Source organism: Crocuta crocuta, unplaced genomic scaffold, assembly GCF_008692635.1.
Source record: "Crocuta crocuta isolate KB4526 unplaced genomic scaffold, BGI_CrCroc_1.0 scaffold290, whole genome shotgun sequence".
Taxonomy (NCBI): Eukaryota; Metazoa; Chordata; class Mammalia; order Carnivora; family Hyaenidae; genus Crocuta; species Crocuta crocuta.
The window spans coordinates 4,349,362-4,372,128 of record NW_027527429.1 but is presented as its reverse complement, the minus strand read 5'-3'; the positions used below and the strand labels follow the sequence as shown (position 1 = coordinate 4,372,128).

Sequence of the window (22,767 nt, the reverse complement as noted above, 5' to 3'; positions counted from 1 at the left end):
GAAGATCCCCCCCTAGGCTGATAACATGATCATGGGCATTTTTTAAAAGCTTCTTTGTGGTGCCCTGGCTAGTGTGTTAAGGCCAGCTCAGGGCCATACCTGTTAGACGCTGGGGGCCATCCGTTGTTTTCTTTGTCCACGCAGGACCAAGCTAAGGGGAAGCTGACCTCAGTTGAACAAGATGGAGTAATCATTATCCAGGACTCTAGAACGGGCTGTGGGAGGTGAAGGGCNGTAGTTTCAACTGTCTTCTGTGCTTGAGACCCTCTACCTGCTCACAGGTGCGAGAAACCTCGAAGGCTGGTCAGCCTTCCCACAAAGAAGGTGACCAGGCACAGGCCAGGGTAGAGAAGGCAAGCGACACACGTGCTCAGTGTCCCCTGGCCCAGGGGACAGGTCACAAAGGCCTGGTTGTCTAGTGTGTTGATACGCTGGTCTGATAAGACTCCCCGCGGGGGCAGGGGAGACTCGGTGACAGTTGTTCCCAAAAAGGTGGGGAGCCTAGCTGCTGCCCTTTCATTTTGAACCTCACCCATGCAGGTCACCCCAGGACCTCCAGCGATGCCCCCTGGCCTGGGTCCCAGCCCCGCCCTTACCAGGCCTCAGGGAGTACCACCTGACTAAGCAGTGACTTGGGGGGACTTCTCCGCCCTCTTGGGTTCAATGGCTGCAGTGGGGGCTGGGAATTAAATTGACAACAGATAAACTGGGGGAAAGGCATACACGTTTATTGATTTTTTTTTTTTATTTTACCTGCAGTTGGGGGGGGTGGCATCAGAGAAAGACGTGAATACCAAAAGGGTGGGGAGGGGGCGCCTGGGTAGCTCAGTCGGGTAAGTGGCCGACTTCGGCTTAGGGCATGATCTTGTGGTCTGTGGGTTCGAGCCCNGAGGGGGCGCCTGGGTGGCTCAGTCGGGTAAGTGGCCGACTTCGGCTTAGGGCATGATCTTGTGGTCCGTGGGTTCGAGCCCCGCGTCAGGCTCTGTGCTGACAGCTCAGAGCCTGGAGCCTGTTTCAGATTCTGCGTCTCCCTCTCTCTCTGCCCCTCCCCAGCTCGTGCTCTGTCTCTCTCTGTCTCAAAAATAAATAAACGTTTAAAAATTAAAAAAAAAAACAAAAGAAAAGGATGGAGAGGTTCAAGAGCTTATGTGGTCTCTTCACAGGGGAAAGGGAGGGGAGAAAGGCCATTCCTGGGAGAGCACCTGGTGTGTAGAAAGGATAAATGGGCCCGTAGGAACCCAGATGGGAGACCTAATAGCTTGTGACAGGGTTTGGGTGTGGAGCCCACTTCTCTCTGGTGGTGAGAGTCCACCTTCCTGGTTGATGTACCTCCCGGGACAAAGATTGACCACAGTTGAGTTCTTTTCAATGGAAGACCTGTCTGTAGGCAGGTAAAGGTCGCTCAGAGAGGTCCTCTTCCTACATTCGTTGGTCCTCAGAATGATTCTCAGGCATGTGCTGTGCATTCTGAGTCCTACGCAGGGCATGAAGTGTCCTTAGACAGTGGTGCCCTTTGTTAGCCGTACCGAGAGTCCATAGCATTTTGCCTTTGAAATTAGCAAAGGAGGAGTGTTCTCGTGCCGTGCACACTGAGGAAGAGGCTGGGTGGCTCCAGCTCTGCTGGAAGATGGAAGCAGCAAGCACCTGTGGCCGCTATCTTGAAACATCAGACGCTCTGGTACACCTGTTAGTTGGCTGGCATTTCCAGAAAGGCTGTGCTTACTGTTGAGTGAGTGGACGATAGGTGTATCTTGAGGTTGATGGCCTCTGTGAACTTAAATATTGGTCTTAGTCATTCACAGCCTGTCTGCACATTGTAGATATGCTGACATGAACAATTATTTTTGAGTAATCTTGACACCCAATGTGTGGCTCGAACTCACGACCCCGAGATCAAGAGCCGCATGCTCTTCCGACTGAACCAGCCAGGTGCCCCCGTTATGTGTCCTCAACCTGCAGGAAATAGTGATCTTTTCTCCTCTGGGTTTGCTGCACTTTAAATTCTGTAAACTAAATCCAGGGATGTTTACAAAGTAAAAACCAAGAGGACCAGGATTCTGTCTTTTCTTCAGTGGGTTTTGTTCCTGTGAAATTAGAGCAGCTTATCCCGCAAATGCGGCTTTTTCCCCCTTGTGTTTATTTATCCATCTGCCTGTATTCACCGTGTAGCCCAGAATCTGACACAGTGCACTGCCTAACTCCTAGTGAGTGCTCAATTGATATTTCTTGAAAGAATGAATGCTTAATAGGGCATTGGATGATGGTGGTAATCAAATCAAATTCCAGGAACTCACTTCAGCTAAGAGAAAAAAAGAATTATACATTTCAAAGTACAGAGGTAGAAAGGATGTCGGCATCCATCACTTGGAGGAATGGGATGAGAAGACAGGGGACTGGACTTGGGGTGCTGTTCAGAGCTGAAAATGCCCACGAGGAAAGGGTGAGAGCCAGACTACTCACGTGGGTGGCCACATCTAACCCCATGTTGTACGTTTCTACACACTAGAGTTTTTCTTTCTTTTTTAATTTTTTTTTTTTTTTAAATTTTTGAGAGAGAGAGAAACAGAGCACAAGCAGGGGAGGGGGAGAGAGAAAGGGAGACACAGAATCCGAGGCAGGCTCCAGGCTCCGAGCCTTCAGCACAGAGCCCGACGCCAGGGCTCAAACCCACAAACCACGAGAACGTGACCTGAGCCCAAGTCATGAGCACTGAACCCACTGAGCCACCCAGGCGCCCCACACCTGACTGTCTTAAAGGTCATGCACTTCTTTCGTGATTTTTTTTTCAAAGACAACACACAAAATTAAAATCAGTCTAGTCCATTGCTTTGATGCAAAGAGTAAATTTCCACACTTTTTCCTTGGGCAGATCTGCATATCTCCTCACCGTTCCAGAAAGGGCAATATTACCTCTGTGCCTGGGGGTCTCCCGGTTGCCAGGACCCTGGCTCTGTCCAGACAGAGGTGCTTTCCCACAGCTCTGTGGCAGAGATGAGCACATTCCAGTTCCTGGCGGAAGAGTATGTGATGTCTGACTAAAGGCAGTGTTACCAGCAAACCAGAAGGCTCCCTGGTGGCCGGCACCCGACAAGGAAGCCCAAAATGCGGAAGCGAATCTTGTTGTGCAGAGATTTCATGGTCATCTTGGGTCCTTGTTTACCCCTCGAGAACAAAGAGAAGTTTGCATAGAAGAAGAGGGAGGCTTAACCAGAGGGGCTCTGAAAATTACAGATTCCTGTACAGTCAGCATTAATATGCTGCTTTTCAAACATATAAATGGGGGATTGAATTGCAAGAATGTCAGCAATAAAGAGTGCATTTGTGGAATGATGGCCTGATTGGCATCCCTGCCTTTTGAATGGCTGACGAGCTCTAATTGGCATATAACGCCCTATAAATTTATTAGCATGCCTCGCCTGTCATTGGTGGACCTTCTACTGTTAACCACCAAGAAATTACCAATTTTCAGGAGTTAGTCACTCAAGTCGCACTATAACTAGGTTTCAAAAAAAAAAAGTGCACGCTGCTCATGTTATAAATCACGCTTATGCCTGGTACAGCACGGCCCTCAAGCTGCAAATTATCCCTTGGATAGGGAAGTTTGGGAGCGGTGGAATTGCAGGGAAGAGCCCGTGTCCGCTGGCCCGCTTCTCCACACCCCTGCTCCACAGAGTTCTCCACCGAGACCTCGGCCGGCGCGGTCTTGCTGACCTGCCTGGCAGGCCCCGGGCTCCAGCTGTTCAGGCCACCGATGGGCTGGTGGAAATTGCAGTTTGGGGGTCATTCACATACAAGGCTTTGATGTTCTTATTGATACATTCAACCCTCGGGCGCATCATGCAAAGAGGACTTTTTTTTTAATTTCAGGAACATAATAGAAATATTCAGGAGCAGACGTAATTATTTCAATTACTTCTCTCTGGTGTTTGAGGCACACACTCAAGAGTCACAAATTAGAAAATAATATTCACATGTGTCTTCTAATTGGTAACAGATTAGAGGCATTTTATCTTTTTAAATAATTTCCAAATGTGCCCCAAAGAGACCGGGAAGGAACGGAAGAAAGGTGTGGAAAAACAAACACAGCTTTGCGAGGCCCGCGAGAGGCCGCCGTCTTGGCCGAGACCTCAGGACAGTGAGGTGTGGGAGGCCCGTCTCCTGCAACGTGTTTTCAATTGTCCAGGGCTTTGGTTTCATCACATTTTTTTTTCCTATCGAAATCTGGCTTCACATGTTTGTACCGACCCACCTCGTAATCTTCACGCGTGTGTGTTATGAACACGCTTTCAGCACCTGCGCATCTNGCAACGTGTTTTCAATTGTCCAGGGCTTTGGTTTCATCACATTTTTTTTTCCTATCGAAATCTGGCTTCACATGTTTGTACCGACCCACCTCGTAATCTTCACGCGTGTGTATGTTATGAACACGCTTTCAGCACCTGCGCTTCACGCACGCGCACCCCTGCACCCCTGTTTAGGTGCCACCTACTTGCAGGAATTTGGAGTCGTCTGTGCCTCTCCGTCCAGGAGTCTGGGAGGGATGAGGACAGAGGCTGCGGTGGCCCCAGGTCCCCCACCACACCCCGCCCTGATCCAGATGCCGGGGGTGTCACATTCTTCTAAATCGTAGGGGTCCCCACAGTTCACTTTTCACAGTGGAATTTAGTCTTATCAAATAAAACTCATCGCTCCCTCCCTGGAGAAGACAGTTTGGCAGTTTCTTAATGTAACAGGCAAGTCCCACGCGGCCCCGCGACTGCACTCTCGGGCATTTATCCCAGAGAAATAAAAACATCAGTTCACACAAAAACCTTCTGACTAATGCTCATAGCAGTGTTATTTCTAATAGCCCAAGATGGGAAACAACCCAGAGGTCCCTCAGTGGGGTGGTTAAACAGGCTGTAGTCTGTCCGTACCACGGAACACTGCTCAGCAGTGAAAAGGTGTGGACTGTTGACAACCACAAGCTTAGCCTGGAGGGATCCACAGAGTCCCGTTGAGTGACGTGCTGTAGGATTCCATTTATGGAGCGTTCTTGAAACGACAGGATTACAGATAAAGAACAGATCAGTGGTAGTGGTGGGGGGGTTGGGAATGGAGGGGTTGGGGAGGTGACTGTGGTTATAGAAGGGTGAGTGAGAGGAACCCGGTGCTGGAAATGTTCCCGACCTTGGCCGTGAGGGTGGATACAGGAACACGACACAGGAATGTGATACGGTCGCATAGAACTAAACAGATACACACACAGACACACATGACCCCCGAGTAAGACTGGGGAGATCCGAAGAAGCAGACGGAACATGTCGTCAGGGTGCCCGATTGTTTCATTGCACTACAGCTTCTCGCGATGTTACCCTTGGGGGAGACTAGTGAAGGCATCTCCTCACGTTTTGTCTTCAAACTACATGTGAACCTCAAATTTTAAGTAAAGAGTTAAAGAAAGCAAAATAAATGGTGGCTTCGGTAAAAAGATCAGGACTCCATAGGGAAAGGGCTCTTCCCAGATCTGGGAAAGGACAAGGTCAGCCTGGAGCATGATTCTGTGCCTGAAAGCCCAACACTGGGCAGGGACCAGGGGTGACGCATCATATACAACAGGGGCAACAGGAGCTCCCGTTGGCCAACTCTGGAATAACGTAAACATCAGAAAAGATAATTGTGGGGGCGCCTGGGTGGCTTAGTCGGTTAAGCGTCCGACTTTCGCTTAGGTCATGATCTCGCGGTTCGTGGGTTCGAGCCCCGCGTCGGGCTCTATGCTGACTGCCAGCTCAGAGCCTGGAGCCTGTTTCAGATTCTGTGTCTCCCTCTCTCTCTCTGACCCTCCCCTGCTCACGCTGTCTCTCTCTCTCTCCTGGAAATAAATTAAAAAAAAATATTAATTAAAAAAAAAGATAATTGTGGTAGTAGATTCTAGAACACATTGACTTTTTTAAAGCCTATGGGTCTATGTATGGTGATACTCCCAAAAGGAAGTGCAGGGGCGGTGAGGGGGTGGCTCTTCTGGACAGAAAATGCCAACTAATAATCAGAACTGAAAAATATCTGTCTTGGACACCTGGGTCTCTCAGTCGGTTAAGTGTATGACTTTGGCTCAGGGCATGATCTTGCTATTCATGAGTTTGAGCCCCGCGTTGAGCTCTGTGCTGACAGCTCAGAGCCCAGAGCCTGCTTCGGATTCTGTGTCTCCATCTCTCTCTCTCCCTCCCCCTCTGGCACTCTCTCACTGTCAAAAATGAACATTAAAAAACATTTTTTTTTAAATCTCTGTCTTGCCCCCGAGGATGCAACGGCTGACCCTGCAGGCATCATCAGCCCATGCTGAGGCGCTTTGGGGTAAGATCTCAAGGAACCGGAGGTGCGGAGTCCAGAGTCAACCCCCAGTTACTTGTTAGTTACAAAGGGGAGGCGGTTCTGGACAGAGGACAGGTCTAGGGGGCCACTGCTTTACCTGTGCCCAGACTTGGTAGTGGGACCACCCGCCAGTCTATACCTCCTGACATGATGATGTGATACGGGGGGAGCAGTGGCATGTGTGCGGTGTCCTGGCCAAAAATAAGTGTCCCGAGTCAAATAGGGCGTAACGAGATTGGGGTGCATTGTACCATTCAAACTACTTGGATTCCTCAAAAATACCCATGTAATGGAAGACCCAGGAGAAGGGAAGGGCTTGGGAGGATTGTCAGGTTAACGGGGATGAAGGTGCTGGGTGACCAGATGTGACAGACACAGGCCCATGGAATGACTCCTGGTTGCAAGAAGCCGGCTCTAGAGGGTGTTTGGGATCACATGGCAAAAACTGAGTACGGACCACGTGTCGTCAGCTGTAACTCTCTACTGGTATCAACTTGCTTGGGTCTGACTGTAGGGGCCATCCTGACATGGGCAGGCAACCTGAGTGTCGCACAGTGATGTCTGTGTGCAGGACAAGATAGCACTCAGACTCTGGAGTATCTTTCCACTGTGACGAAATACACGTAACATAAAATTGACCATTTTAATCTATTTTGAGCACACCATTCAGTGGCATTAAATATGTTCACACCGTTGTACAGCCATCACCCCATCCATCTCCAGAACTTTCTTATCCAACCAAACTGGAGCTCTGTACACGGACTCACGTCCCCCTCCCCCGGCCCCTGGCGCCCACCAGTCTACCTTCTGTCTCTATGGCTTTGACTCTTCTAGGTACCTTGAGGAAGAAGAATCCCACGACAGTTGTCTTTCTGGCTCATTTCACTCTGCGTACGGTCCTCAGTGCTGATCCATGTCTCAGCACGTGACATGGTTCCGCTCCTTCTTAAGGCAGGATGATATTTCAGTGGATGGATGTACCACATTGTGTTTCTCCATTCACCTGCTGATGGACGCTTGGGTTGCTTCCACGTTTTGACCGTTGTGAATAATGCTGTTGTGAACCTGGGCGTCCAAGTATCTCTTCAGTGTCTAGCTTTCAGTTTCTCTGCCCATACACCGGAAGTGGCATTGCGGGCGGGATCTTATGGTAATGCTACGTTTCATCTTTGAGGATGTGCCATACTGTTTTCCCAGATTCTGGATTTTTGACGCGTTTAAATCGTGTTGGCTGTTTCAAAGAAATCTTTTTTTCTTAGGAGGCTGTTCTAGAAGGCCCCAGACATCCTAGCGCAGGGGGACAGAAGGGAGGGCCATGCTCTCGGGGACAGGCCTCTGCCTATTCTCAGCGGCTGCATCGAGCAGGGCCTCCTTGGGCGAGGCCCTCGCAGAGAGGGGCTGGGTAGACAGGCTTCCCAGCTAAGATGGAGGGTAGCTGGTTCCTGCCTTTGTCACATGGAGGAACACATGACGAATTGCTTGTTGTCACCATCATTTAACAAAAGGACATTTCAGCATCCAGACGATAGGAAGGGCCTAACCTCAGAAAAAGAAGTGTCCTGTAAATTTATCCGTTTAGCTTTATGAGATCACTGCAGGGTTCATGTTTTGCCATTTCTCGGACTGGAGATGACTCTGCCACCAGCTGATACTTTGTTTTTTTTTTTTAATATTTTTACTTATTTCTGAGAGAGAGAGAGACAGTGTGAACAGGGGAGGATCAGAGAGAGAGGGAGACAGAATCCGAAGCAGGCTCCTGGCTCTGAGCTAGCTGACAGCAGAGAGCCCAACGCCGGGCTCAAACCCACAAACCGTGAGATCATGACCTGAGCCGAAGTCGGAGGCTTAACCAACTGAGCCCCCCAGGTGCCCCCAGCTGATACTTTAAAGCAGCTGGCCTGTCCAGAACCAACTAGAGAATTTGTGGGGCCCAGTGAAGAATCAAAATGTGCCTTTCTGTTCTGTAACCGTCAGGAATTTCAAAACACCCGACATTAAACCAAGTGTGGGCTCCTTCTGGGTCAGGGGTCCTGTGCGTCTGTACCCCCGTGAAGCCAGCCTGGGCTGGTGAACCCCTCAGCTCTTCTCTAATGCCGCTGTTTAGGGATTCCCTCTCCAGGAAAAAGCCAGGCAGGATTTTAATGTTGCGTTATCCAAGACCATGACATTGGGGAAGTTAAATGCTGTGTCAGTTGTGGAAAATAAAATACCTGACCGGTTTCTGCCTCCTGATCCAATTAGTTAGATAGATGTCTGGTGATTTTCATGAAAGAATTAACTTTAGCTTGTTAAAGAATCATCCTTTCCCCACTCGAGAGAATTCAGGTATGCACTGCGGTGAGTCATTCCCAAGATGACCTCTGCACTCCCTACAGGACCAAACTTAGAAAAAAATAGTACCTGGCGGGGGTGTAGATTGGGTCTGATACTGTCCCCATTTGAGATCGGTTGAGACAGAAAAAAACAGCCTTTACTCATGTGTTGGGTTTTCTCTAAGAGAAACATCTCGTCTTTAGTAGACTTTTAGTTGTCATGACAGGGGAGTGGAGTCAGCGTCTGCTGGTGTGGACGGTCGCTGGGAGGCCACGCACTCTGCAGTGAGACCCCATCTGTCAAGCTGACTGCTGATCCAGTTATGTTTTCATGTTTTGAAAAACACTAACATGCACATTCATTTTAAATGCCTTTTCTCCTCACATACCCTCAGGAATGTGTTTCCTCTTTTAGAATCTGTTTTGTTTTTCTCATTGCTACTTTGTTCGGCTCTTGAGAAGCCACGTCCAATCCCCACCTTCCCCCTGAAATTAAAAGGAAAACTGTGTTAAGAAGACTCTTTAGTGTTCAAAATCATTAGTCTTTCAAAACATAATATTACTGGGGCACCCAGGTGGCTCAGTCGGTTGAGCGGCCAACTCTTAATCCTGGGTCAGGTCATGATCTCATGATACGTGGGAGTGAGCCCCACGTTAGGCTCTGTGCTGACAGCGTGCGGTCTGCTTGAGATTCTCTCTCTCCCTCTCTCTCTCTCTGTCTTCTTCTCTCTCTCTCTCTCTCCCTCCCTCCCTCTCTCTCTCTCAAAATAAATAAACATTAAAAAAAGAAGAAAGATGGGGCGCCTGGGTGGCTTAGTCGGTTAAGCGTCCGACTTTCGCTTAGGTCATGATCTCGTGGTAGTGGGTTCAAGCCCCACATCGGGCTCTGTGCTGACTGCCAGCTCAGACCCTGGAGCCTGTTTCGGACTCTGTGTCTCCCTCTCTCTCTGACCCTCCCCTCTTCACACTATCTCTCTCTCTGCTAGAAATAAATAAAAATTAAAAATAAATAAATAAATAAATAATAAAAAAAGAAGAAAGAAACACAGGCCCAGTCGGTTAAGCATCTGACTATGTCTCAGGTCATGATCTCACAGTCCGTGAGTTCAAGCCCCACGTCGGGCTCTGTGCTGACGGCTCGGAGCCTGGAGCTGCTTCAGCTTCTGTGTCTCCCTCTCTCTCTGCCCCTCCCCTGCGCTCACTCTCTCTCTCTGTCTCTCTCTTTCTCTCTCTCTCAAAAGTGAATAAACATTTTAAGAAATTTAAATTAAATTAAAAATTAAATTTAAAAACCTCTGTGGCTCCTCCAGCCACTTGCCAGCCCCTGCCCAGGGCTCTGTGTCACTCTGCACGTGTGTCCCTAGTCCGTAACCTGCAGCCCTCTCTCTCTCCATGTTTAACAGCCGCAGGGCGGACAGGTCTTGGAGAAGCCACCAGGTCCTGCTTGGCCCTCTGCAGCTGCTCCACCCCGTCCCTTGATTTCTCGTTTCAGAAGAGCCACGGAGCGTCCGCTCCCTGGTGTTTAAAGGGCACCGGTGCACGTACAGCAGAGGCTTCTATCCATTTTACAGTATTCCGAGCAGAGGAAAAGGGCCATTTCTCTTCCCTTATCTGTTTATGCGAGATGTTCCAAAGCGGGTCCCATCAGCCACTGTTATGGTGAACTTAAGCCTCTGTGATGGGGGTCCTCCCACCAGGGCTGACGCCCAGACTGCCCAGGCGCAGCCCGTTTCATGCCACATTACGCGGGCCGGGGACCGCCGCACCCGCCTGGCTCCGGCTCCCTCTCACTGGGCACAGATTTATCGGGATTTATGCCCTAAAACGGCTGCTCGCGTTTTTTCTAACGCTGAAGCTCCGACGCGCCGGCGCGTGTGCGTGGCTCCCGTCGCTTAGCCGCGATTCCGGTGTGGAAACACTCACTCAGTTTGCAAATTAACTCACAAACTTAATTTGTCAAACTAGCTTTGCACAGAATAATAAAGGTGTCTGCTAAAGTTCCGGCGAGATGGCATGCCTGGGAGCGGAACGTGACACGGGCACAGAGACAGCGAGCAGTTTGCCAGTTGGGGGGCCGTGGCTCCGGCGCTTCTTTCACGGCCCGCGATTCACCGTGTTGTTGGACGACAGATCAGAAAGTGGGGGGAGGCGCTGAAAATAAAAACACTGCGGCTGCTTCTGGAACAGTCCGGGTGTCCCGCCTTTCTCCAATAGTGTAGCGAGGTTTCAGAAGGATTTTCTTGAACGAGAGACTTGCTCTGTNCCAGCTCTGTCCGGGGCTCCAGGGAGACAGCCCCCAGGCCCTGCTTCCCCTTCCATCCACACCCCTCCCCTTTCTAACTGGTCGCCTCCCAAGTGGGCAGTGAAAGGTTGGAGAGGGATGCGCCCTGGGGTCTGTGCTGTGGTCCCGGGACCAGAAAGTAAGCGTGAGCAGGTTCTGGGGTTCACTTCCCACGAATGGAGGAGCCTGGGAGAGCAACGCAGGTCACGACGCTCCGCAGACAGGTGGGAGCTGCCCGCGAAGGGCCCCAGGCGGGGGCAAGATGCCACCTTCCTCGGTCACGGTGCTGGTGGCAGCAATGTGGCATCCACAGGTCACGCAGGGGTGGCCGGGAGAGGCCCCTGCCGGGTCCCGAATGGATGGTTGCATGTGCTCTGTAGGCATGTCCGTCCTCTCGGAAAGCTGGGCTGAGGGTTGGGTTGTCCCAGCGAGAGGAGGAAGGCCCGGGGGAACAGCTGGCCCAGCCGGGAGGGGGGGGGGGGGCTCTCCCAGCCCCGAGAGGCAGTCCCCACCTCCCTTCCATCCTTGACGACGACCTCTCAAGTGGACGTTCCTGTGGGACCTTCCACTTCAGAGTCAGTAGGCCTTTAATTCACCCAGCCTCTCCAGAGAGAGGGTGGGGGCCCAGGAGAGGGTGGGGGCCTGCAGAGGGGCCGCAGAGCCCTGGGTCTGTTCCTCGTGAGCACCTGGCACATCGTAGACGACTAACAGGGTGTGGGGTTGGAGCTGGGTCTGGGCCGTGACCAGCCAAGCGTCCCCTCCGTCCCAGGCCCACTCGCTCTCGTACCTGCTTGGAGGTCTCCAGGTAGAGTTCCTAGAGGTCACCCCAAAACTTTGGAGGGATGATGTATCTGCCCTGTTGCGTGTCGCCTGGAGTATATATCTTTTTTTTCTTTTTTTTTAATATTTTTTATTTATTTTTAGGAGAGAGACAGCGTGAGCAGGGGAGGGTCAGAGAGAGAGGGAGACACAGAATCTGAAACAGGCTCCAGGCTCTGAGCTGGCAGTCAGCACAGAGCCCGACGTAGGGCTCGAACCCACGAACCGCGAGATCATGACCTGAGCCAAAGTCGGACGCTTAACCGACTAAGCCACCCAGGCGCCCCCTGGAGTATATTTCTGCCCGGCCCGGCCACGTTCCCAGCAGACAGGTGTTGGGAGGTGCCCAGTGCTAATGGCAGCAAGGCCACAGGAGCCCCAGGACTCAGCCTGAACCCCGAGGTGTGGGGGTGAGACCCGGCCCTGCTCAGGGCGAGTGCTCTCACCCACTGCCTTCTAGGTCGAGGCGGCCCCGAGCGAGCACCAGGCTTGCCGTGCACCTGAGCACGTGATCCTGCCCCCACCCCGCCGGGGCCACACCTGCGCCCAGGGCCAGCCGCCCTCAACGCCTACGGCCGGGCCCCCCTAACTAGGACTCACAGAAGTAATAAGCCTAATACAGTTGACTTTCTTTAATTAATAATGATTCTGTTCCGTTCCTCGGAGCTCATAAAACACCCTGCAGGTTGGCAAAAACACTCATAATATTGATCCGAAGTCAGGCGGGATATTTATTTTGTCTTTGCCCCATGCGCATAAATCCTTGTCCGTTGCCTCCTGCTCTCTGCATGCGGGATTTACAGTGGCCAGTTTCTTAAAAGCTTTCGGTAATTAAGGAATAAATATCCATCGGTCTTTGTTGGCCGTCCTTCCTTAGCAACGCGGCCAGGGGAGAAGGCATGCGTGCCAGGGGCGGCCCACAGCGGGCCGGGGTCTTCCCCTGCAGAGAGAGGAAGCCCCCTGTTTTCCTAACATATTGTTCCGGCCCCCCTTCCGTGCCTCCCTCCCAGTTCCTGCTTTGCTCGAGGCAGAAAGGCACTCTGGAAATTCCTTGCTGCTAGCTGGCTCTTTCTGTCCTCTGCCGTCGCTGTCCCCGTCCCTGTGTAAACCACACAGGTCTCCTGTCACCGCTGAGGACACTCCTTTGCTCCGTTTTGCTTTGCTACAGAATTTCCTTTAAAAAGAGCGTTGACAAGGGCACCTGGGGGCTCAGTCGGTTGGGTGTCTGACTTCGGCTCAGGTCATGATCTCGGGGTCCGTGAGTTCGAGCCCCGTGTCGGGCTCTGTGCTGACAGCTCAGAGCCTGGAGCTGCTTCAGATTCTGTGTCTCCCTCTCTCTCTGCCCCTCCCCTGCTCACGCTCTCTCTCTCTCTCTCTCTCTCTCCTCTCTCTCTCAAAAATAAGTAAACATTAAAAAAACATTTTTTTTAATCAGCAGTGACAAATCCTCTCCCAGCCCACGAAGTGGGAAGAAAGATGTTTCCGAGAGGAACGATATGACAAGTGACAGGCACCAAAAAAAGTTCTTGGCCTTTTAATGTTTGGAGGGAAGGGTTCCCAGAAAAATGAACGCAGTAGACTTGACACAGAGGAGGCTTTCGGGAAAGGCCATGTCTTAGAGATGCGTCCAGTGAAAGTCTCGTTTGCGGAGAGGGGAGGGCTGTGGCCAAAGCCCCCCGGGGACCGCTGCTCACGACGCCCTCGAGGGCCCGGCGGGGTGTCTGGTCGCTGTCCCAGGGTGTGCTCCTGCCATGACTCGTCTCCTGGAGTGCCACGGGACAGTGCCGAAAGCTATCCCGAAGCTCTGCTTATTCGCTAAAAGCGATCTTCTCTGGGGATCCAACCCATTAACCTCGTTACCCCCTGGCAGCCTGCCGAGCCCTCCCTGCCAGCCTTACGCTGCGCCCAGTGGCAGCTGCGTGGGACTGTGTCCCCACAGCTAGCTCTGGAATGCGCAGGGAGTGGAGGAAGGGGCGCCGCGTCCAGACGAGACTTCTCTGAGCACCGTGGCCTGTGCCGAGCGTGGCTCTGTCTTCGCTCTCCGGCTCTCCCCACGGGCCCCTGAGACTTGCCCAGCACTTTGCTCCTCACTGACTGCAGGTGTTGTGGACAGTGACCCACATCCTCTCAGGGACCCAGCTGCCCGGGCTCCTCTCGTCACGGCATTTCTCTCGCGAGTCCTGGTATCCGCGTTGTTCCCTTCGCGCTCACTGTTCTCGAACATCTGCGGTTTCCTTTCTCGTCATTCCGTATTCACTTTTAATGCCAGATCGTTTTGGGAAGGAACCACGATGGGAGGGAAGAAATGACCGACTGTCTCCATGGGCCCTATTCTCTGCAGGCAGCAGTGGGAACGTTCCAGATCACGGGCACCATCCGAGACCGCAGCCGCCAGCTGGCGTGGCTACCGTACGCGTGAGGGCGTGAGGGCTGTCGACAGCAACAGGGCCATCTTCTCGTTTTATTCTGATTGGACTCGGGCACCAGCACGTGGCTCGCGCAGCCCCATGGCAAAAGGGGGCACAGCTCTAGATTCTCGGACACAAGTCACATTACCCGTTCCACCCAGGGAAGGGTCGGGTGTTGAGATGGCCAGAGAGGGAGACTGCGGGCAGACCAGTGCCGCAAACCCGACCAGAACCCCCTGCCCGGGTGGTGGCCTGGGGTCGGGTCTTCCACTGGTTTGGAGACGGCAGAGCCCGGAGGAGGAGTGGAGGCAGTGACTCCGGGGTCAGCCGCTTGGCTGTCGCAGGTGGGGGACCCACATCTCTCCGGCTCACCTCCCCCTCTAAAACAGGGCAGGACCCAGCTCACCAGACGTCATCAGAGTGAACCCACGTAAGTTACGGAAGCCTCAGCCCCATGGCTGACACATCAGAAGTCCTTAACAAACCGTAGCTGTGGCATTAGCAGTCACGTCCCTCGTCTGGGTGACAGAGCCAAGACATAAACACGTGCCTACAGGTGGGTCACTGCAGGCCCCCACGTGGCTCAGGCAGAGTTGTAAACACTGGTGGGAAAAGGGTGAGGGGTCAAGGCTTGTTGGAAAGCAGCAAACATGGAGGGTGGCGCTAGGGACTTCACGTGGGAGACCTCTGCTCGCGGGAATAGGAAGACACCAGCCCGGTACTGGGCAGCTCCAGGTGCCGGGGACACCCAGTCCTTCCCAGGACACCCCTTCAGTTCCTGGGCACCGATGACCCTCACGCTCGGCGTCTTTGTCGCCATGATCATCACCATCATCTGTGTCTGGTCTTGCCCTGGTGGCATTCTTCGCTTCCAGACACTTCTGTTCAGCTCATCAGCGAGCCTCATGTCTCCCCTGGAGCTGAGCTCTGCAGTGGTCGGCCGGGCACAGGCTCAGGGGTCCTCACTACATGCACCCGTAACCCAAGACAGAGCCCGGGGCAGCCCACGCCCAGTGAGCAGCCCCACCCCCGGGTCCTCACCCCAGACACGGGCATAAAGCTTTCCTTCCCGCCACCCGACCCTGCACTTTCTTTGCGAACGCAGATGCTCCTTTCTGTCCCTGCCCCGCCTCCCCTTGATCATCTTCTCCTGCCTCTAACCTTGATATTGTCATCCGCTGAGTTAGCTGTCCTTGCCATGTGTGCGTCACCTGGCTCAGTTTAATAGACCCTGGGAGTTACTGGTGCCACTCACTCGGGCACACAGGAGCGGGAAAGCCCTCTCCATCCCGTCCCCCTGCAGGCCGAGGGGAGCGGCGCTGTGGCCCAACCCATCCAAGATCCTGCCACAGTGGGTCCCCAGAACCCGTGTTGAAGGCTAGGGCTGGTCTGGGAGCCTGGCTCTGTGCCGCCTGCTGGAAGATTCTTCCTTCCATGGCGCGTTCTGCCTGGATGACCCCAGGCTCTGGGGTCTTCACAGTCCAGCCGCTGTATTTCAAAATTGGAAAAGCCGTCCATTGCAGACCACCCACCCTTTCACCGTCTCCGAACCTTGGAACACAACTGTCCCATCTCTTTTTCTCTTAAAGAAAAGTTATTTCCTTTATTTTTGAGGTGAGAACAAGCAGAGTGAGAGAGAGTGGGGGCAGAGGATCGGAAGCAGGCTCAGCACTGACAGCAGAGAGCCTGACGCGGAGCTCGAACTCACAAACCGTGAGATGGTGACGTGAGCCGAAGTCAAGATGCTCCACCCTCTGAGCACCCCCCAAAGGCCTTTCCTGTTAAAACGTCATGATTTCTCTCAAAATCCGGCCATGACTGCCATCACGTGTGCATTTTGCTCAGTGTTTGACACGTAGCTCCTTTGTAGAAACAGGGACCGTGCTCAGCGGCCCTTGACAAGCCCGGTATGTTGCTGGGAATTACCAGGAAAGGCGGTTTCCAACCTCAAGGTGCTCATCACCCTCAGGATCGCCACGGCAGGTGCTCCTGGGACCCGCAGGCGGTATTTACTGTCACCAGCGGTCATTTCCCTCTGGCCAGCACTGAAGACGCAGGTGTTGATGAGACGCATCCCAGAGCTAATCTTGCGGGGGAGGGGGACACGTGGAGCCTTGGCCGTGTCAAGGTCACATGTGGCAAAGCCTGTCTGTCAGGCTGCAGGACCGGAGTGCATCCCAGCCCTGCAGACCCGCGGGATGCCATGCAAGCATGGCACTGGGGACAGCCAGGGCCCTACCTGCTCCCCGATGCCCCCAAACCCTGTGCTCAGTACCTGACCAGCCCACGGCTTACCCACCAGGCGGTTTCCTGGCCTAGGGGGCAGGGAATGGAGGGCCACCAAATAAAGGGGCTTCGTTTCAGGCAGGAAGAGAAAAAAATGTTTACTACTACACCTTCGGTTGTATCTCTTCTTTTTATTTTGGGGGGATTGGGTCAGTGTCTTTCTTCTGATTAGTCGTCCGTTCTCTCATTTTCTCTCACTCCCGTGTGGTTGATTTATTTAAAGGTGTGTCAGCACGGGGCTCAAATGAGGAGCTGGGCCGCCTTCTTTCTGCTGACGGCCGGCCATGCCAATAAGTCATTTTTTAGCTCATTAGCTAACGGAGACTGTGAGCAGCGGGCCTCCAGGGGATTGGAACGAGGTGAAGTGATCTACTGCTGGCTACGCTGCTCTTGAACTGGCCTTCCTTGGGGAAAACGAAAGGCCCGGCCAAGACAAGCTGGGGACCCCAGAAGTGAGATGGGACATCAGAGTAACAATTAGAGTATTTGTGTGTTGGCATCCTGGCGCCTTAGGGCAAATGGTCTCAGATAGAATGTTCTCGTAGAAAAGGAAACTACCAGAGTGTCCGTCTTGTGTGTGTTAAACGTGAGCCCAGAAGCCAGACAACAATGATGGAGGCCGCGGTCATCCACAGTGTTAGCAGTCATGTTAGCAGTCGTACTGGGCTCCCCTAAGGAAATATCTCAGATTGGGTGTCTTCAGTACATAGATGTGTTTTCTCTTGGCTCTGGAGGTGGGAAGTTCAAGGTCAAGGTGCCAGGGCTTGGTTTCTGGTGAGAGCTCTTCCTGGCCAGCAGACCGTGCCTTCTCGCTGTGCCTTCCCTTGGAGAGAGATCCCTGTGTCTTTTCCTTGTCTTATAAGGACACTTTTATGACCTCATGTAACCTTAATTACCTCCCTAGAGGCCTGGCCTCCAAAAACAGACACATTGTGGTTAGGGCTTCAGCATATGGATTTGGGAGGGGCAGGGACACTACTCAATCCATAGCACCCACGAAGACTTCAGATATCTCAAGGCTGTGCTAACCCCACTTGGCCCCAGACACCCTGACAGCCACAGGGTCCTTCACACCAGCTGGGCTCCCCTCCCCCAGCATCCCGAGCCCCTCTGGGGTGGTAGCGTGTGGGGGTCACAGAGCACTGATGGAGTTGTCAGGGTCCCTGGCCAAAAGCCCCTGCCTCACCCTTCCAAGCACACTTAGCAGCCCAGATTTAGAAACGTTCAAGTGTCCAGCAGGCATTTGACGGCCCCCGCGGACCCGCATGCCATCAGCTCCCCTTTGTCACACACACCACCCCCACAGGTGGGTTCTCAGGTGCTCGATAGCAACTATGCATTGTTAAGAGACCCTGTTTGAGTCCATGATTACAGCACCAACAGCTATCACTTGCAGAGCAGCCGCTGTGGCCAGCACACCCTCCAAACATGTGACCTCAGCCCCGAAACCACCCTGCCTTCTGTGGACGTCACTGCCCACTTTACAGGCGAGGAAAGGACAGCCCGAGAAGTCACTGAAGGTGCGGAAGGCCACACCACGAGGAAGCACGAGGCAGGCACATAGATCTCATCCTTCCATTGCCGAAAAGCAAGGCCTTGTGGCTCCGTGGCCATTCTCTTCTTCCGCCCTCGGCCACTGCGGAGAGCCCACAGGGTACAGCTTACCGTGTCCCCCACCCCCACCCCCCGATTTATCAGGGTGCACGGCGACCACAGGACACAGACTCTAAACAACAGCAAGTGCTTGAGCATGATTCAGGGGCTCCTGAATTAACAAAACCCTTACACGCCCCTGTCTGAGTTCTCCGTTCCTGCTAGCTGGATTTCAGCTGCGAAAAAGCCTTCCTGATTCAGACGGTGAAGTGGCCTTTAGCTTCCCGGCCCCTCCTGGTGTCTGAAAAAGCAACGAGGTGCTGCCAAAATGCAGGCCCAGGAGCCAGCGTGGAACAGCAAAGAGGTCCTGTGAAGGACCGTGGTTCCCACACGTGATAGAAACAGCCCTGGGGGCCAGGTGGGCGTGGGGCTGGGAGAGGCAGTCCCCTCCAGGAAGGCCGCCGGGAGTGCTGTGGATCTGTATCTGAGTTCGTGGCGGTTCTGCAGCCCTGTCGGGAACAGACCCGTTGCTCCGGCCCCTGCGGGGTCACAGGTGGGACTGCTGTGAAGACTGCCAGCCTCAGGCCGTCCCTTGTCCCGCGCAGGAACCGCCTCCAAGACCCTGTTCCCGACACCAGAGTCTTTCCTCTAAAGAGGCTCCCAAACTAGTATTAAGCCCCATAAAATCTGAACCCAACTTTGTCACATAATTATAAACAGCATCGACTTTTAAAAGCAAGGAACAGGGGGAGCCTGGGTGGCTCAGGTGGTGAAGCGTCGGACTTTGGCTCAGGTCATCTTGCGGTCCATGGGTTCAAGCCCTGTGTCCGGCTCTGCTCCAGATTCTGTCTCCCTCTCTCTCTGCCCCTCCCCTACTCACGCTCGCTCGCTCTCTCTCAAAAATAAACATTAAAGAAAAAAAATTTAAAATAAAAAGCAAGGAGCAGTTTAAACACGACAATCATTCAGACACGTGTCAATTTCAGTGCACTCAGGCGAGCTTGTTTGCGGGGTGACCACGTCCCAGGACAGGAAGTCACCCCACTACCTGGGAGAGCACGCCGGCCCCAGGAGAGGACTCAGAAGCTGGGGGCCGTCTTCGTTCTTTGGCTGGGATGTCCAGATATGAAAAAGAGAATCGGTTAACTACAGCTAGGACGAGAGTTACATGTTCAGCTCTCCGTTTTATCCCTGGGTGGTTTGGCAGCACGCATGAAAATCGACCAGAGCAGAATGAAACCGCTCTGACTTCAATGCCCACCAACAAACGAGAGCTAGCAAATGGGCACGTGAAAATCTGCATGCATTCTTCACCATTGTCCCTTTTCATTTCATTCACGGCGTGCCCTTGCTCTCCGGCGGTTCATGAAACGCACCAACTATGTTAAATACATGTTAAATAAGGTCTTTTAATCCCACGAGGGACACGATTTTGTTTGGAGTGTTTGGTCTCTCGCCTGCCCGGTGCCCTTTCTTGTGTTCTGGCCCCGAGTGGGGACAGGGTGCGGGCTGCGTGCGCCCAGCCTCGGCCTCGGCCACGCCGGGGTGTGAGTGCTCAGCTGTAGCACAAGTGTTTGTCCTGGAAATCTCAGAATGAAAAGGGTCAGGGGGGTCACTCCGGGGTCACTCCCATGGACCAGGAAGTGAAGCAAAACTAATTCAGATTTGCTCCTGGAAGAATCTGTTTGCCTAAGTATTTAAAAACAGATTAGGGGCTAACCCGACACTGGATCACTGGGAACAGTGTAAACACGGGTAAAAGGTGTAAACAAGGCCTTTCTTCTGTACTTCGGAAGAAAAAATGTCACGGTTAATGAGTTTTCTTTCTAGAGTATCACGGAAGCCCTAAGTGATTCTCTGTGTACTTTGTCGCTATGCACCCTGATTATTCTCCTGGAGAAAACGCTGGGTTTTAGGAGGGGACTCGTGTATCATTTAAGTCGCTGGGTAATTACAGTTCCTGTTCTCTGTACAGCTTTCTTTTCTTCTTTCATTAAGTAGCCACAGACCTTGGCTTCGGGACAGTGAGAACACACTTTGCTGTTGGTCTCTTCCTTTCTCTCTCCCTTTACCCCTTCCCTTCCTGTCCGGGCCCCTCCTCCCCGTCCCCAGCCCTCCCTCCAGATGTCACAGGGAGCATCCTGTCCCGCTTGGACCCTGAACTCCCACCCCCTCCCCAGGGTCATCGCCTCCTGCTCCCCTAGCTCCGCTCTGGCCTCGGGCCACCTGCCTTGTCTCCTGGGCTGGGCCCCAGAACACCGTGATGTTCTCCACGTCGGCCCTCCCCGGGTATCCAGAGAGAGTACGGAATCCGGTAGTAGCTGAGTGAGCGCGCCTGTGTTTTCTAGACCTCCCCCTGGGGGTCTCTGAGGTCTCTTTCGTGGGTCTGTGGTGAGATTTTCCTCAACCAAAGGATTGGAGACCCCAAGGGGGTCACGTACTCCCTTCCCTGGGGAGGAATTAAGAGCTAAGAGTTCAGGGTCACACACAGGTGCGGGGAGCTTACTGGCCATCGTGTCCACTGCCCCTCCCCCCAGCAGTGCCCCCGATCCTGGCTACAGGCCGTCTTTGCTTAGAGCAGCACTGGCTCTCGGGCCTGTGGCCTCCCCCCTGCATGTGCCAGACCCCAGGCAGGAGGGGGGCTCCTCCTGGCCACAGACCCCGTGCATCAGGACCCCTGCCGGGCTGCTTTAACACCCCCCGCCCCCTGCCCCGAGAGGTTCTGATTCCGGAGGTCCGGGGCAGAACCTGAGAATCTGCATTTCTAACGAGCTCCTAGCTGCCGCTGCCGCTCCGGGCAGGGACCCCACTGCGTGGAAAATCTGCCCCTCGAGGGGCTTCCTCATGCAGATACTCGGCCCTGCCCTCTCCCTTCCTTCCCGATGCCCCCGACCGCGTGCGTTCCGGAGCGGAGCGGTCCTGGCCCCGGCCACCCCTCCTGATTGTGACCGCGCCTGCGTGGGGGCTCTTGCAGGGAGGAGAAGGAGCGGTGGATCCGGGCCAAGTACGAACAGAAGCTCTTCCTGGCCCCCCTGCCCTGCACGGAGCTGTCCCTGGGCCAGCACCTGCTGCGGGCCACCGCCGACGAGGACCTGCGGGCCGTCATCCTGCTGCTGGCGCACGGCTCCCGGGACGAGGTGAACGAGACCTGCGGGGAGGGGGACGGCCGCACCGCGCTGCACCTGGCGTGCCGGAAGGGGAACGTGGTGCTGGCGCAGCTCCTGATCTGGGTAGGTCCCTCGCTCTGGCAGAAGGCGGCGCGTCTACGGAGGGGACGCGGTGCGGGGAGGGGATTTAGGATGGAAGAGTGGAGGCCCCTGGCTTTCGGGCTCCCCTGGGTGAGGACGCCTCTTGAGGACTGACCAGAGGGAGGGAGGGGGTCCACGGGCCCTGCTCTGCCCGGCCCTCCCTGGGGGGGGTGTCTGCAGAGCTCATGGGCCTCATGACCCCTCTGGGCCGGGTGGGGTTGGAGTGTCTGTCGTGGTCCTTTTACAACAGACCGCTGTCACCTTTGTTTGGGAGAGGGGTGGGGAGGGAGGATACAGCTAGTTTATAGGGTTCTCTCCCTTTAGCAACCCAAAAATACTGGACCCAGAATTTGATGGCAGGACTTTATCAAAAGGCTTTTTCTGGACTCTTCTGGTTAAGTTCTAGGGAAAATTCTTGTTTGTTTGTTTGTTTGTTTGTTAATGCTTCTCTTTGAGAGAGAGACAGAGTGCAAGTAAGGGAATTGCAGAGAGAGAAGGAGACACAGAGTCCAAAGCAGCTCCAGGCTCTGAGCTGTCAGCACAGAGCCTGACGCGGGGCTCGAACCCACAGACCGTGAGATCATGACCTGAGCTGAAGTTGGACATTTAACCGACTGAGCCACCCGGGCGCCCCTAGGGAAAATTGTTCCTAAATTTCTGTGGAAGCATTCGTCATGAACCCTGAACGGCAACAGAAAGGCAGAGCGTGTGGAGCCGCGGGCACCACCGTGTAACCGGGGGCCGCTCCTGAGGAGCCCATGCCCCGCGGTGGCACAGCCCGCACCCCTCGGGGGCTCAGCCACCCCGTGTCACCGCAAAGGGCGGCAGAAGGCTGCCTGCCGAGAGGTCCCCAGCAGGGGCAGATGGCGGTCCTTAGCCATGGTAGGACCTGAATAGGGGTAACAGGGGACGTCTCTGCGCCCTTGTGTGTTACATACAGATCTCCCCCAATGAAAGGGAACCGCCTCTGAGATCAAGAAGTGATTATTTTTTGTTTTCACAATCGGAAAGGCAGAATGGAGCCTGCAAAGCCAGGATTACCGTTGGTGTCCTGCAGAAAGGAGGGGCTGGGTGTCAAAAGCACATGGTTTCTTTAAAAGAATACGCGTGGGGCCAGCTGTGCTCTCTGGCCGTCCGCGTCCCTGTCCTCTTCCCTGGGTGGCCCGTCCCCCCGCACCGACTGCCTCGGAGGGCACCCAGCCCCTCCCCTGGCGTCCCCACCCGTGACCCTGACGGCCCTCTCCGTTGCCTCCACAGTACGGGGTGGACGTCATGGCCCGCGACGCCCACGGGAACACGGCGCTGGCCTACGCCCGGCAGGCGTCCAGCCAGGAGTGCATCGACGTCCTGCTGCAGTACGGCTGCCCGGACGAGCGCTTCGTGCTCATGGCCACCCCCAACCTGTCCAGGAAGAACAATAATCGCAACAACAGCAGCGGGCGGGTGCCCACCATCATCTGAGGACCGCC

At 54.0% G+C, this 22,767-nt stretch overlaps 1 protein-coding gene across 1 annotated transcript in view; it reads left to right on the top strand.

The window, feature by feature from the left end:
* The window catches only part of AGAP1 (ArfGAP with GTPase domain, ankyrin repeat and PH domain 1), a gene marked incomplete at its 5' end in the record, with an annotated part of 529,501 nt that extends 506,740 nt beyond the window's left edge, over positions 1 to 22,761 (top strand). Inside the window, 2 exons of the mRNA XM_077758421.1 lie at positions 21,025 to 21,280; positions 22,556 to 22,761. Of these exons, the coding sequence (XP_077614547.1) occupies positions 21,025 to 21,280; positions 22,556 to 22,759 (460 nt within the window). The remainder of the gene's footprint in view (positions 1 to 21,024; positions 21,281 to 22,555) is intronic.
* Positions 22,762 to 22,767: the final 6 nt, after the last annotated feature.